Source organism: Metarhizium brunneum, chromosome 2 (assembly GCF_013426205.1).
Source record: "Metarhizium brunneum chromosome 2, complete sequence".
NCBI lineage: Eukaryota > Fungi > Ascomycota > Sordariomycetes > Hypocreales > Clavicipitaceae > Metarhizium > Metarhizium brunneum.
Genome location: NC_089423.1, coordinates 7,066,074 through 7,080,472, shown reverse-complemented (window position 1 = coordinate 7,080,472; position 14,399 = coordinate 7,066,074). Strand labels below are relative to the sequence as shown.

At 51.9% G+C, this 14,399-nt stretch overlaps 7 protein-coding genes across 7 annotated transcripts; 4 read left to right on the top strand and 3 right to left on the bottom strand.

Moving 5' to 3' along the window:
* Window positions 1–627: 627 nt before the first annotated feature.
* easC_1 (Acyltransferase easC) lies at window positions 628–2,145 on the bottom strand (the record flags this gene model as incomplete). The annotated part of the gene is made up of 1 exon (XM_014684320.1): window positions 628–2,145. The coding sequence occupies one exon, from the start codon at window positions 2,143–2,145 to the stop codon at window positions 628–630; it is 1,518 nt and encodes a 505-aa protein (XP_014539806.1).
* Window positions 2,146–4,601: 2,456 nt separating this feature from the next.
* G6M90_00g051180 (uncharacterized protein) lies at window positions 4,602–5,360 on the top strand (the record flags this gene model as incomplete). The annotated part of the gene is made up of 3 exons (XM_014684319.2): window positions 4,602–4,975; window positions 5,033–5,172; window positions 5,248–5,360. 3 exons carry the CDS (start codon window positions 4,602–4,604, stop codon window positions 5,358–5,360), a joined length of 627 nt encoding a protein of 208 aa, XP_014539805.2.
* Window positions 5,361–5,902: 542 nt separating this feature from the next.
* Window positions 5,903–6,250, bottom strand: G6M90_00g051170 (uncharacterized protein; the record flags this gene model as incomplete). The annotated part of the gene is made up of 1 exon (XM_066130503.1): window positions 5,903–6,250. The coding sequence occupies one exon, from the start codon at window positions 6,248–6,250 to the stop codon at window positions 5,903–5,905; it is 348 nt and encodes a 115-aa protein (XP_065986316.1).
* Window positions 6,251–7,312: 1,062 nt separating this feature from the next.
* Window positions 7,313–8,343, top strand: G6M90_00g051160 (uncharacterized protein; the record flags this gene model as incomplete). Its single annotated transcript, XM_066130502.1, has 3 exons — window positions 7,313–7,562; window positions 7,612–8,086; window positions 8,136–8,343. The coding sequence occupies 3 exons, from the start codon at window positions 7,313–7,315 to the stop codon at window positions 8,341–8,343; spliced, it is 933 nt and encodes a 310-aa protein (XP_065986279.1).
* Window positions 8,344–8,719: 376 nt separating this feature from the next.
* On the bottom strand, window positions 8,720–9,931 carry G6M90_00g051150 (uncharacterized protein; the record flags this gene model as incomplete). The annotated part of the gene is made up of 1 exon (XM_014684316.1): window positions 8,720–9,931. The coding sequence occupies one exon, from the start codon at window positions 9,929–9,931 to the stop codon at window positions 8,720–8,722; it is 1,212 nt and encodes a 403-aa protein (XP_014539802.1).
* A 389-nt stretch (window positions 9,932–10,320) lies between these two features.
* On the top strand, window positions 10,321–12,501 carry G6M90_00g051140 (uncharacterized protein; the record flags this gene model as incomplete). Its single annotated transcript, XM_014684315.1, has 2 exons — window positions 10,321–10,329; window positions 10,381–12,501. 2 exons carry the CDS (start codon window positions 10,321–10,323, stop codon window positions 12,499–12,501), a joined length of 2,130 nt encoding a protein of 709 aa, XP_014539801.1.
* Window positions 12,502–13,109: 608 nt separating this feature from the next.
* On the top strand, window positions 13,110–14,198 carry G6M90_00g051130 (uncharacterized protein; the record flags this gene model as incomplete). Its single annotated transcript, XM_014684314.1, has 1 exon — window positions 13,110–14,198. The coding sequence occupies one exon, from the start codon at window positions 13,110–13,112 to the stop codon at window positions 14,196–14,198; it is 1,089 nt and encodes a 362-aa protein (XP_014539800.1).
* Window positions 14,199–14,399: the final 201 nt, after the last annotated feature.

Genomic DNA, 14,399 nt, shown 5'->3' with positions numbered 1-14,399 from the left:
ATCGACATGTGCCTCTGCTGGGGCGGCTGCATATTATACCATATGCCAATAAGGCAGCGCTACTGACATTTGGTTGCAGACAGAGTGTCACGCGGAGGACGGTCTGTTCGCGGAGGAAACAGTCCACTTGCGTTGTCTGACACAGCTTTAGTTGTCTCATTGCGAGACACGACAACTGCTGATCGAGGAGATGTCGGCACCGCCAGCCCCCCCTGATATTGGCATCGCGTCTTGATTCAGGGGTAATGAGACAAATGAGATATGGAAGGGTGAAACCTTGACAAGGTGTTTCTCAGCTGGAAAAAGCAGACACGAGGTCGGGCGGAAGCATGTTATTGTTGTGAGATTGCAGAAATCGTTTCCAGCAGACGGAGGATAATAAGAAACACATTCCGTCTTGACTATATGAAAATACAACGTAATATACTGTAATACAGGGTGCCGCAAAAGTCAGACGAGGCTGCTTCTGTCAGTTGAACAAGCAAACATGACGTAATGGCCAGACGCCAAAATCGTTGATGTCAAAAGGTTGAAACTGGCCAGCCGCGCTGTTCATCAGAGGATAGATGATGCGCGACATTCAAAGCAAGAGTGAGAGAAATCGCTCACACCCAGGCGAGCACCGGTTCATCGACTCTCCCTGGCCAGCCGGAGCCACTCTTCATCCTGTCTCAAGAGCCTCAAGGTACTCTTCTCCAGACACATGAGCAGCTCTAGTCCCGCATCCGTTCTCTGCGGCAACACGTTGACCCAGCCATCCTTGATGGGCAGGTACGCATAGCGCAACGCTCTGATTCTCCCCAGCCCCGAACCCCATTCGGCACGATAAATGTCTCCCATGGCCGCAGTGCTGGTGACCTCGAGGTCGGGACCTTGGAAGTTGTCCATGCTTGGCTCGACCTTGTTCACCATTGCACTGGACTCAATGGCCCCAACCAGCTCCCAAATTCGCTCCGACGTCCACCACTCAATCGCGTCGGTGATTTGCCTGGCCATCTTGTACAGCATCCCGGGCTCGGTCGACTCCACGTCAGCGGTGGCGGCCGACGTTTTCGCGTGGACAACTGCATTTCCGGGATATTCCAACGGCAGCGGGGGATCCAGCCGCCTCCGAACATTGACCGTGTTGACAAAGGAGCTCGCAACGATGCCCCGGCACGATAGCCGACGCGCTCGGGAGATGTGACGCCACAGCACCGCGCACAGGATCGTGTTGTCGGTCAACAAGGGCAGTCCCTCGGACGGCGGCAGTGCAGCGTCCCTCATGGCGCGCATCGACTCCGCCGAGATGAACCAGTGCGAAAGGCTGAGTTTCTGCAACAGCGGGAGCCTGGGGTGGTGCCCGGAAACGGCAGCCTCGACCAGCTCTCGTTCCATGGCGCATCGGTACGTTTGACTCAGGCGATAGTTGGGGAAATCGCCGACTTCCTTGCCGCCACACCCAAACACGTTTGATCGGTCGAGAGCTTCCTCTGGAAATGCATCCCCGGGCGCGATGAAGCGACCGCCGGACAGCGCCGCCATGTGCTTTGCAAACGTCGTGGCCAAGGTGAGCATCCCGGCACCGTCCATGACAGAGTGGTGGCTGTTGAACGTCAGCAGCAGTCCGCCGGCGATGAACGTTGCAAGTACAGTGAGGACGGGACTTTGCTCTGCGTGGTGAACGCGAGGCTCCGGCATCAAAGCCAGGAGGGGGAATTCGCCAGGCGGAAACTCGCGGCGCTCGAGTGCATAGTAATCGATTTCCGGCAGCTCCTGGGAGTGGAACCAGACGCCAGCGTCATCCGAGATTTCTAGTTGGATCGTGCCCTGCTCTTCACAGTCCGGCACAACATTTGCCGCCAAAAACGGCATCTCCCCGATGGTGCTGGCAAGACTTGTCTCCAAGTCTCGCAGTACGAGCCGCCCAAGAGCCGGTGAGGACATGTTGAAAACCAGCACCAATGGCAATATGAATCGACTCTCGATTTGGTCTAGAGGAGTCAATTTCATCCATCCGGGGATCAATGGGACTCTTGGTGTGATCAAGGTGCTCTGGCGGCCCGTGGAGGCAAGAGATGGAGGTGAGATGGAATCGTCCTCATGGTTTTGAGGCGCCATGCCGACCCCATTCGCGGCCGCAGGTTGAGAAGGAGAAGTAGGCATGGTGGTCCTTGGGAATCGTGCGTCTGCCTCTTTACACCGGGCAGGTATGGAGGGAAGCATAGACGCGCTCTATTATCTCTTGTTGCTGCAAGCAGCTCTTGGGCCGTGGGAAAACCTGGGGTTCGGACTCTCATTGCCAAGGGAGCCCCGGGGTTCCAAAGGCGAACTGAATCATGGCCCACCCATGGACATTCCAGCCCATCCGCGCAACTATGCAGGGAAGCGTGAAACGATTCAATTTCATGCTCATTGTAGTTGTGGTAGCGTGGATTCCCACCGGTTGATTGAATGCAGCGTCGGTCAGCCCAACAATAGGTAGGAGGTTTGACACGTTCCTTCAGGCGAGCAGGGAGGGACCGCGCGAGGGGTCTACGATGAAGGCACAACTCGTGATGCAAACGACAAGTGCTGTATTGCAAGAGAGCTGGTAGAAGTGAAAGGCTTGATCATGGTGACATTTGTGAGAGAGGAAGATACCTAGCTAGCTAGAAGAGCCGGCGTAGGAACAACGACCAGATGCAGGCGGTGCCACACGTGACTGTGGGGGCCCTGGGGGCCTGGGGCCCTTACACACTGTGAGCTATCAGCAATTGTCACATGTGCACTATCAATTCTAGAATGGCAATTTTACTTGGTGTTTTCTCCTCACCTTTTGGACCTTTGGTTTGCGTCCATCCCTTCTTCTAGATGCTGATGGAAAGTATTCATGCAAGCAAGGTCTCTGGGCGGACTCGGACGTAGGGATGGGTGTGTCCATGATAGAGGCCGGAATGGTCACTGCCTTGGATTCCTTTTTGCCTCGCCATCCATTTCCGCAAAAGATGCCATGCCCGTTCTTTCCGAGACACGCTTGGCGATCATTATTCAGATCAGTTTACCTGTCGCAAGACGTCCCTACCCCCTTTTTTGTCTTTTTTTAGGGTGGAGGTAGGGAGGATGGCGGCCAAGACGGAACCTGAAAAGGGCACGGGGGTTTGGCACGCTGTGCAGCCGTTTATTGACCCCAGAAAATGGGGCGTTGCACGAAAAAACAATGAATAAAAGAATACCCCGCAGTATATGATTTAAAAGACACGCCGCGTATGTAATAGAAACAGGCAGCGATGAAGCGGCAAAGACTCGCCCGGATTACGCACACCGGACACAAAAAGTAATACCAAGACACGGAGCGAGACACGGAGACTGGCAGCATACAAATCGAGACTTGGATAGTGCGGACTGGCGCGGGTGGTGGCGTGGTTGCTGCGAATATATGATATATCTCGGCAATCACACTATTAGCTTGCAATAACGGATTTCCAAGCACAAACTCTTACCACGTATAGCTACTTAAGCCCAAAGACGACTCCTTTCTGGCCTACCCCCAAGCCTCTTAAACTTTCTACTCTCATGAAAGGTTACCCTTGGTCCAATATTGTGACTTGCACCCGAGCTTCAGTCCATCAAATCCTGAGCATCGTCTCTACAAATCTGAAACCCGTCAATCGACTGCCTACAAGTACGTTGTGACACATCGACTAATAAACATTGAGGCTAATATTTCCAATAGATAAAATGGCGTACATCACAGTAGTCAACAATGCGTCGGGGGACATTTGGGTCGGTGTCACTGCAGCAGATGACCAGGGAGATGAGAAATGGCAGCCGCGTAACGCTGTAGCTGTAAGTGGCAGAGGAACAATTGGGAGATGGTGAAATTTGTCAGGAGCAGGACCCCTGGAGCCACAGTCGAGACTGTCTTTGGGCCAGTGGACAATACTGTAAACATATATTAGCCGGAGATCTAGTCAGGCAAGTACATGTTATTTTAAAGTCAACATGTTCTGGGGGCGGCGAGAGGGCAGAAATGGTTTTATATACCTACTTAGGTAGGTAGTAATTTTCATGTATCCAATTCACCAAAGTACCTAGAATTCATCTCCTACAAGTTCCACCAACCCGTCTTGGCGGTGAAATAAAGGGGCTCTTATGCCCCAGTCGCTATACGCTGAATAGCAGTCAACATTCTGATCACGACTGGCGAATTTTAGATCAATTGATTGCGGCACTAGCTGGCACTTACTATTAGGTAGCCACGAACAGGTGGCTGCGGGCAAAGCTTAGCGTTCAGAAGTAGTCTGGTGAGATCACCTAGTCTTGGGCCTGTCTTCGCGTTGCCCCGATAATTTTCCTCTTTAAGCTTATTTCTCATCGTAAAAGTGTATTCAAGTCCTAAATTTACGTCCAGTTTCTCCGGGTCCACAGCAATAAATCGTCCTCGCGGCAGGAGCCAATCAAGCCCACTAATGTGCACAAGGGTCAATAACGGAAAGCAAGAACTATTAATCCGAACGTTTATTTACTCTGTTGCCTGGGCGAGATCTCCGCACGAGCAACGCGTTCACTCTGCCTCACGCAGAGGAGACCACTTCCGACTTCGAGACATAATTTTTCGAGTCTGTTAGAGTATAGCTGCAATGAATCGGCAAGGTTTGCAGCAGCAACCTGACTTTGAAGCGGCAGCTCGCGCCCTGGAGGTTGTTGTTGACAATGTGAAGCTTTGTTCCAACATCCCAGCTGTTGACAGTGGTGCGGCCTTGGAGCGCAAAATGGACGCTCTCATGGAACAGATGGTCTTGTTTAACCGGAAGCTAGATGCACTGGATAGCAAGGTTACGGCACTGGGTGGAAGGTTTACGGGACTGGATGGAAAGTTTATGGGACTGGATGGAAAGTTTACGGGACTGGATGGCAAGGTTATGGCACTGGATGGCAAGGTTACGGGACTGGATGGCAAGGTTACGGCACTGGATGGCAAGGTTACGGGACTGGATGGCAAGGTTACAGCATTGTGAGTGATACCGCGTTCTTATTGATTCCACAGTCACGGCTGACAGGCGTTTCGCAGGGACAAGAATTCTAGGGCTCGGGCGGCGAATTCCATTGTCATTAGTCCTTTGATGGAACTGACACCAATGCACAATGTTCGGACAGGTGAAGAGATATCCGATTGCCCATCCACACTGGGACAGCTTGAGGGATTATCAAGTAAGCCAAATGCACTAAATCTGAGGAGGAGATGGCACCTGGGTGCATGTTAGTGCTAATGCTTTGTTTTGCTAGTGCAAGAGTTGGCACGATTATTACGAGAGCTTGGTGAGCCTGTGCCTAGAGCCGAGCGTGAGAGAAGGCGATTAGTAAAATTAGCTTTTGGCCTTAGAACACGGGAGGTATAATAAAATATAATAAAATATAATAAAATATAATAAAGTATATTAAAGTATTTATAAAAATAAGTATTTACAGCCAGGCCTGAATTCTTTATATTTTAAGGTATATATCAGGCACGCAGTTAAACTTACCTTTTAGTGCTATTAAAGACGCTTTTAAATACCTATTAGTTGTCACGAGGGGCGGGCCGTGCCGGCGAGCCGAGGCAATTCTTGGCAATTTGCCTGCCAGAAATAGTATTTTCCGAGAGCAAGGCGCACATTGGCTACGACGGGACACTTTGACTGGCGGGATTTACTATCACGGGCATGGATTCGTCCGAAAAGCGTAGTAGCCGGTCACATTCATTGCCTATCCCAAAGTTTGAACCAGACTGCTGCCCACGTTCCATGTTGTCTAATCTCGGAATGACATGAACCAAATACCCCTTGTATGCGATTCGCTTTTCTGCTGGGTATTGGCAAAATCCGCAATGACGATATTGCCGAGAACAATATTCCTGGGTGCACCCAAAGGGCTTAGTCTTCCTTTGTCTCCTCAGCGCTCTTCAAAAACCTGTCTGGCTTTCCTGGACGTGGGCGAGAGGCGAATAAAGCTCCGGGTTATTCCCTTTAGAGCCATCCTCCCTCTTTCCAAACTTGGCCGGTGGGTACCAACTGGGTCCGGTGGACGCATCCAACGCGGGGCCATTCTCAGACTTTTTTGTAATGATTCGAAAGACGGCTGGCCTGTATGTGGTTTCCGACAGCGGATCGTAGAGGTCATGGGGAATTCCAGGAGCGGGCTGTTTAATCGTCAGTGCTGGCGTTTTTCTGGCCATGGGGACAATTACATCGATTGGAGCGGCCGCGACCACGGCAATACATGCCGCGAGGATAGTTGCTTTGGAAACCATAATGATGATGATAAATACCGCGAAGCTGATGGTGAATTGCCCAGAGATTTTAAGAATAAAAAGCTACATCGCGGCGATGGAGGCCATTTTTATAGTTGAACCCAACCCATGCGAATGAGTCTCTCGTAGCTAGTAAGCCTGTTACGAATGGAAACTTGTAATTTGCTGATAAATTATCATGGTTAGCCGTTCGAGAATTTGTGCGCAGTGACTCTCTCTTGACGGTATATTCTTCATTTGTTCAACGCCGACACAGCCGCACCATGCAAAGGTCCCGTACAACACAAAATTGGCGCAAGGGCCCTCTCCAAAAGCTCTGATTCGTAGCAGTTTGACAAACGATTCCTATTGTAGTGTCATGGCGGCTCGGCGGGCGTGCATGAACGAAAACAACGTAAACGACCGCCGGCACTATTGGTCCGGCATTGTCCTAATAAGGAAAGTATTTCAACGCAAAATCTTATTGGTGCCCGCGCCGGTTCCAGGATCAAGTCCTTGGCATTATTCGCCCGGTGGAACACGAGGCTGTCACAAGATATAGGGGTTACCAACACACAATTACATGTGGCGTGGCCACGCCCATTTTTTGGTGTGACAGTTATGAGCCCGGGAGGCATGCTACGTCCTATAACTTGCCGGATTACCGGTAATTACTACATGTACTAATTTACACCACAACATGCTATTACTCACAAGTTTAAGCTCCTGATACAGGCCATAAAAGAAGTAGCCCCATAAACGCGTTATGTAGCCTAAAATGGCATATAGATCGCTATAGCGGTGAGAAAGACCCTATCACTCGACTATATCCGCTAGTTGATATTAGTATTTAGGCGCATCTTATTCTTACGGTACTTTTAGCGTCACAGAATATGCTAGAAAGTAGGGGGTGTGTTACGAGATGTAGGGGCTAACACACAATTCCATGTGGCGTGGCCTCGGCTATTGCTTACTCCAAGAGGGCCGAAAAAGATGTTGCAAAAAGATGGATGTGTTTTTAATCCCATTTTTTGCATCCATTACATTCCATGGCCTTTTTTCATTTGGTCCAAGTTGCCACAAATGGCTGCGAAATATACCAAGCCCAAGGCCCAGTACTCTTGGTTACCAGACGAGGACAAGTCACTGTTGCAGAGTGACAATGACAGCAGAGAGCTTGACATGGGGCAAGCGACTGTCCGTCTAAAGAAAAGGCTCCTCATATCAACCATCTGCAACGCAATATCGTTGCTACTGTTCATCGGTATCGGCGTTGCCCGCCTCCACGACAGCCGTCAGTTGAATGGCAATTTGCGAAAATGCTCATCGTACAGTACATGGCACCAGCACCCACCACCTGCATTGTTACTAAAACTATACAGGTCCTATTCACGATCAACTCGACCTTGAGCCCAGTATTCAAAAGATCAACGGCACCTTGTTCCCCAGCAACGCCCCGTCCATAGCCCGTGAACTGCCAAACCCAGCTGCCGATCAAGTCTGGGAAGAATGGGAGCTGACACGAGTTTTGCCCATTACCAAAGACCAAGTCATCAAGATGGGAAAAGACCCCGCATATACCGCCAAGTTGGAGGACGACATATGGGGCCTAGGAGACGACGCCTACGCCGGCGTGTTGGACGTGTACCACCAGCTTCATTGCCTCAACTCCCTGCGGCAAATTGCCTACGGGGCGTATTATAACGCGTCAACCGTTAATCCGAAAGTCGCGAGGCTGCCGGAGATTCACGTCAATCATTGCGTGGATATTCTGATGCAAGCTTTACAGTGCAGCGGCAACGTCAATATCATAACGCTTGATTGGGTCGAAACGCAAACGTACCCGTTTCCTGACATGTAAGTCAGTTTTGGAGGATGCTTGTAGCAGGGGATTGACATTTGGCAGGTCTGTGAATCGGCAATGTGTCAATTTTGAGCGGCTGACGGCGTGGCGGAAAGAAAACACGATTGACATGGATAAATATGTCCGGGTCATGAAGAAGCCCGAGGGTATAAGGGGACGTCCCATGGCGGATCAGTTCTACGCGTATCATAACTTGGACAACCCTAACCACCTCCATGGCGCTAATCTAGGTCAGGATTTCAATGTTTGACACGCTGTGAAGTCGTAGTAATGTAAGGGCCTGGGCTTGATGGCATTGTAGCTCGTGGCTTTTAATTCACAAGTTGACTTTATGACCACATGTACCCATCGTGGAACGTGTAGGGAACATACATGCACACAGAGTTGGACAAGATTGGCCACGAAACTGCAAAATTGTATTAGAGGCCCCCGCCCCCATTCCCAACCCGAGAAAAAAAAAACAACAACGAAAATCACAAAAAAACAATCTCCCCCCTGCCCTTCCCCCAGGAACAAATCACCAAATGGCATTGGCCTAATCCACTATAAGTCAGTCAATTGCACCAGATATGAGTTTGAAACTGCTTGCACTCACCTTGCGGCCGCAGACAGGACTTGACTCGACTTCAAGACAAGTCTTCATCCATCCTTTCATCCAGCTTGTCACTGGCAGGACGGTGAAAAGGGCGCGGGTCGGCCATGTCCTCATCCTCCTCCCGTCGTGGGTACCATGGGTCACCACCGGTACTGCCAATGACTTGGAGTGGAATCTGGAAAAGTGATTCCGCATGCTCAATGACGGTTTCTTGGCCGGCCGTCATAGGATCCAAGGGCAGTTTAGACGAGTCGTTTGCGACATAGTCAAAATCTGTCCAAGGCTGAGTCTCGCGCTCCATCAATTCCTGGGCGAAAAATGGTGTCCACGGGAATTTTGATGGCAAGGTGATGTCACCTTTTTCACTGGCCTCCATGAATAGTTTTGCCCAGTTGGGGAACGCGGCCAGAGTAGGACGGTTGGCGCGGTGTTCAATCGCCCAACCCAGCTTCCTTTCCAGACGTTGCGGCCATGTCTGCTTGCAATCTTTAGCTGACTCATGGTCAGCTTTATTGCAGACAGGACAGCCGTGCACAAAGCCGTCCTCGGCCGGATGGACACAGTCACGGACTCTATGTCCATGCTTGAGGCAATTGCCGCAAAAGAGCTCATTTTGAGCTTTCTCTTGGGCTGCCCGGGCCGTGTCGCGACCTCGAGACACCTCCTGTTGACGCCACTTGTTGGCATCTTGTATGATTGAAGGGTCCTGGCCGAGCCTGGCCCCCAAGCTACGAGCAGAAGACGATGTCCCCTGACGGCGAGATTTTTGAATGCCACCACGGCTGGGCCCGCGTGATTGGCCGCGGCGGTCTTGTCCACGGGAGTTCTGTCCTTGGACTTGCCACCCTCGGCGGTCTTGCCCTCGGCGGCCTTGGCCTGACCGTGGCGTCTGCGACCCCCGAGCGTCCCGGGCCTGTCCACGGAATGCTCCGCGTTGGACTGAGGCCGGAGTCCGGGGACTGGCTGTGATGCCAAGCAAATCCCTGGGAGGGGCTGGCGGCGGCGGCAGGAGTCCACCTGTCAACATGCGTGAAGCATTGTTGGCATAGATGACCCAATCATCGTCGTCATGCGCCTCGGAACGCCTTGCTATATCCTCCATGGCCCCCGAGAGATCCCTGGTGGTGGTGGTGGCCACGAAGCTGGAGCGCTCGTCGTTGAGGGAGCGGACTCTGCGGCTGCCACCGGGCTGCTCCACAACGCCGTCTTCTACTCCCTTGCTCATCTGCTTGTTTGAAGACATGATGATGGTGGTGATGGTGGTGGTGGTGGTGTTGGTGTTGTTGTTGTTGTTGTTGTGATGGTGGTGGTGATGCTTGTGCTTGTGCTCGTGCTTGTGCTTGTGTGGTGGTGATGGTGAGTACAAATTTTAAAAATTCACTCGCCCATCAATTATTCAATGTAAAAATTTTCTGGCACGTGGGAGCTTTTACACAGTGGAAGCAGGGGGGCTGGCAGCGGCTAGTTAAAGTGAGAAAAAAGTGAACAAAAGGGGAGCAGGCTGTCCGAGAACCTGGCCATGAATTTGCATCACAAAAACAAACTAGAAAATATTTGTACGCCATCTGTCTCTTCTGCCTTTTACACCTTGACAGCATTTCCATTGACATATCCATCACAGACAAACTCAACATGTCCAAGGTGTGTCGATGTGCTTGAACACGGAATATCAAATTCACTAACTTTCAGCAGCTCACACTTACCGATTGGGCCAACCAGCCCGAGGCTGTGGTCTTTGGCCACTGCAACCCGAACAACCTTGCGCCATACGAGCAGGTTCAACTCCTGTTTGAGGGAATGGATATGACTGCCGAGGGTCATGTCAAGCTCTACGTCGTGGCCGACGACACCGAGAGCCAGATCATGTCGGCCGAGTTGAAGCAGCGCGCTGCCCTCTCTCCCGACTTCGCCATTCCCACCATTTGCGACTATGCCTTGCTTCTGCAGCAGCTGCGAAAGACCAAGGTCTCCAAGCTGTGGGAACAGGCCTGCGTTACCATCGTGGCGCAGATTGACCAATATTGCTCGGCACCATTCGCCTTGGCCATCCTCGAGTTGGTCAAGTGGGCAGCAAACCCAACGTCCCAGACTCGTCTTCGTTTCCTGACAGTCTCTACCTTTGAAGAACCGGAAGAGTCCGTCCAGAGGGCTCTGGAGTACTTTTGCCCAAAGCTCACGGTCTCACTGGTACAGGTGCCAACTCGGGTCGCCACCACCCGCCCAGCCCCGAAACGACTGCTCTGGTCGGATCCAGACTCTGTCGATGAAGTCGTCAAACTTGTTAAAGCGCAGGTCGACGGGCAAAGGACATCCATTGTTCTTTGCCACCCTGATGAAATACATGCCATTATCACAGGTTTGTTGCGGATGAGGGCAAGGGTCAATAATCTGGTCAATAGTAGCCGTTTCTTGGCCCATATACTGGCGATGAGAATTGAACCAGTCAAGCCCGGTTCCTTCCCGGCAGTTCTTTTCTGCACCGAGAAGAGCCAAATTCCCATGGAAATTCACAACCTCGGTGCCATCATCATTAGCCGTCGTCGACAGGCAGCCATTTGGGAATGTGGCCGGATCGTGTACAAGCCCGAGCAAACATCGCAGTGGGAGGTCAACCAAGCTGTTTCGTACGTGTGGCAAACCTCGACACCCACGACGGGAATTACAATCTTGGCGCCCGAGGCGTCAAAGCTCGCTGAGCTGCTGCCTCGTCGTCGAGTTGACAATGACCAATCCATCCCATTCCTCCTAGATCTCCTTGCCAACTTTGATGGAATGAGTATGGATGACATGCTTGGATGTTTTGTGACAGACTTTCCCATTGTCTATTCGAACCTGTCACAGCTGAAGCTCATGAAGTGTGCCCGCGAGTGCAGTGACGATCTTCGCATGTTCTCGCTGGTGCCAGGTAATGCACAGGAGCTTTTGTTGGAATTGCTGCCACAGTTCGAGCACCAGTTTCTTCCTGCTTGGTTCCTCGCAACTGGCATCACCTTCCCAGGGGCCACCGTGTCGGCCAAGAAGGCCATGATTCGACTCGCTGCCATTGTGCACGAGGGGGTGGGCTTTATTGATCGCGGAAGCATCTTCTGGCAGGAGGTTCCGGAAATCGAAAAGGCCGAGCACCTCCAGACCCTTGGTTACAAAATCTCGGGGCAGTTCAAGATGCCTCACGGGCTGATGAGGCAGGGAGGTCTGTGGGTGGCACTCGCGGCCTGGCACTCTGCGTCCGTAACCCTGCAAGGGTTCAAGGACGTCTCCAAAGCCGAGACCGATGCTGATTGCGTCAAAGACATAGCTAATGGTTCTCGCATCGTGCTGATCCAAACCCAGCTTGCAAAGCGGATCGCGGACTTGGTTGATAAGCTGGAGGATTTCATCGGCATCAGCCCCCAAGACAAGGGAAACCAACCATTGTCCTTGGACGAGAATGACTGCATAGTTATTCAAACCGTCATGGTGCAGACTTGGATGCATCGTACCATTGGCATTGCCAAACAGCCTCGTGCCGATGGCGCGGGACATACCATTCTGTGCACCGACATGGTGTCGATGGACACCCCGGTAGCTTCATCTGGGACAGACCTGATGCCCTTTGCCGCCATTATGGAATCCCCTGGCACAGGAGACGCGTCCATGCTTGTGGCGGCACTGCATCTTCAACGTCATTTGCGCACAAGAACCCCCGTACTGTTTGGGTCTTGTGTCATCCTTCCCATTGAGCGTATCTGGGAGTGGCAAAGAAACGAAGGAGGCAAAGACTTTCTTTTGCATATTCGCTGCCACCACCCTCCGGTCGGCGAACCCGAGGTATAAGTCTGATTTTGGGAGACGCTGGAAGCGTCGTGGTTGGCCGTTTGGCATGGTCACGATTCATGAGTGCGATCAAAAGGTCCGATAATGGGCGATGAAGTTTGTGCGTATATTCTAAATTAAAAAAAAGTTTCGCCTCCCAATCAATGCTGATCTATGTGACTGTCTGTTGGTCAAATTCCAGTAAAGTCATCTCCAGCGCTTTCGTTCAAATTATACACTTTCGGGCCAAAGCTATATGATGAGGGACGAATTGATCTGGTTAGATATAACACTCTCAGCTCGTTTTTGTGTTAATAAATAAGCGAGATGTTAGTTTTGACGGAATTTTGTGATTCTTGACCGGGGTGGCTGGTTCTGGTTGGCTGGTTGGCGTGACTTGTTCACGTTCAACTCACCTTGTGCTCACTACAAGCAGTAACTCATTTAATCACGGTCAGCTAGTAAATTTCCTAGTTTTTAAATTCGTTGCAAAATGCAAGCGCCCGTTTAACTTTACTCCAACAACCACCAACGCCAGCAGCAGCAGCAACAGCAGCAGTAGCACCACCACCACCACCACCACCACCACCACCACCAACAGCAACAGCAGCAGAAGCAGCAGCAGCAAAATGGCGTTGAATGAGCAGCAAGTTTTGAAGCTTGCCAAAGAGAAGCCAGAGGAGTTTGTCGCCTGGGCTGAAGGCGATATCGTCAACCAGCCGCTCAAGGAGACGGTGATGGCAGCGGTACGCAAAGTCCGCCCTCACGTCACCACTGGCCAAGTGATGAGTCTCTTGCACGACATGAGATCCGAAGTCTACCAGGAGAAGCTCCGGGAGCTTACTCCCCCCGTCACCATTCTCGGCAGACCATTTGTCGAGTTCAAAATGATGGAAAAGCTGTGCCGAATGCTCGGCATCAGCATGTGGTGGATGACTGAGAGATACTGTCCCGCCCAGACGACTGAGCCAGCCGACATTGTGTACAGCACACTGTACCTGAAGGCTCAGGAGGCCACCAAGGCCAGGTTGGTGGAAAAGTTTCAAAGATTCAAGCTCGAGCGTGAGGCCAGGGAGTCCTCCCAGCCCGCTGCGAAGCCCGTCACCAAGCCCAGCGCACCCGGTGACTTGGGAAAGTCTCGATGGGCTCCCAATACCGAGGCTGCTGCTGGCCCAGCGCCGAAAGATGATTCTGGCGTGGCTTCAGGCAAGTCGTCCAAGGACACTGCCGCCACAAAGCCCGCCGCTCCATCCGCAGGTGGCAAGGGCAAAGGGAGGGAGATGGACCCCTCGGAGGAGGCACTGAGATCGGCTTGGAAAAGCATCATGGGCAGCGAGGCGCCTCCAAGCTGGCCTGCCTGGCCGGGATTCCCGCACCACGAGTTCGGGACATTTGACATTCCGTTCCCCCCGGAGAGAGACTGGGAGGCTTGCTACGGGCGTCCGGGTCGGGATCTCCGGCTCTACGTGTCCCCGGCAGTCCAAGTTGACTGTCACGTTTACGGCGAGGGGTTTCGCAAGTTGGTTGTGCGTCTACGCGACCAACAAGCCGCGACTCCATTCAACCACATGGAACTGTTTCGTTCCTGGGCTGGACTTGCCGCATGGGCCAATCAGCTCGCAAAGGGGAATCAAGATATTCCCATCACTGACTTCATGAAGAATTACCTCAGGGTCAGTGTCAAGTGCGCGTTCACCGTGATCTCTGGTGAAGATTGATTGGTTTCATTTTTATCTCCTTGTTCTTGTGGGAAGGGCGGGAGAGGGGGGGAGGGGGGGGAGGGGCGGTTTTCTCTTTTTTTTTTTTGGTATTTGGTATTTGGGGATGAATAAAAAAGTTGTGTTGTCTGGTCTCAATGAATTTTGCACATGTGCAATGCCAAGTTTTGCCAAAGTGAACAGTCCTCAACCACCACCCCT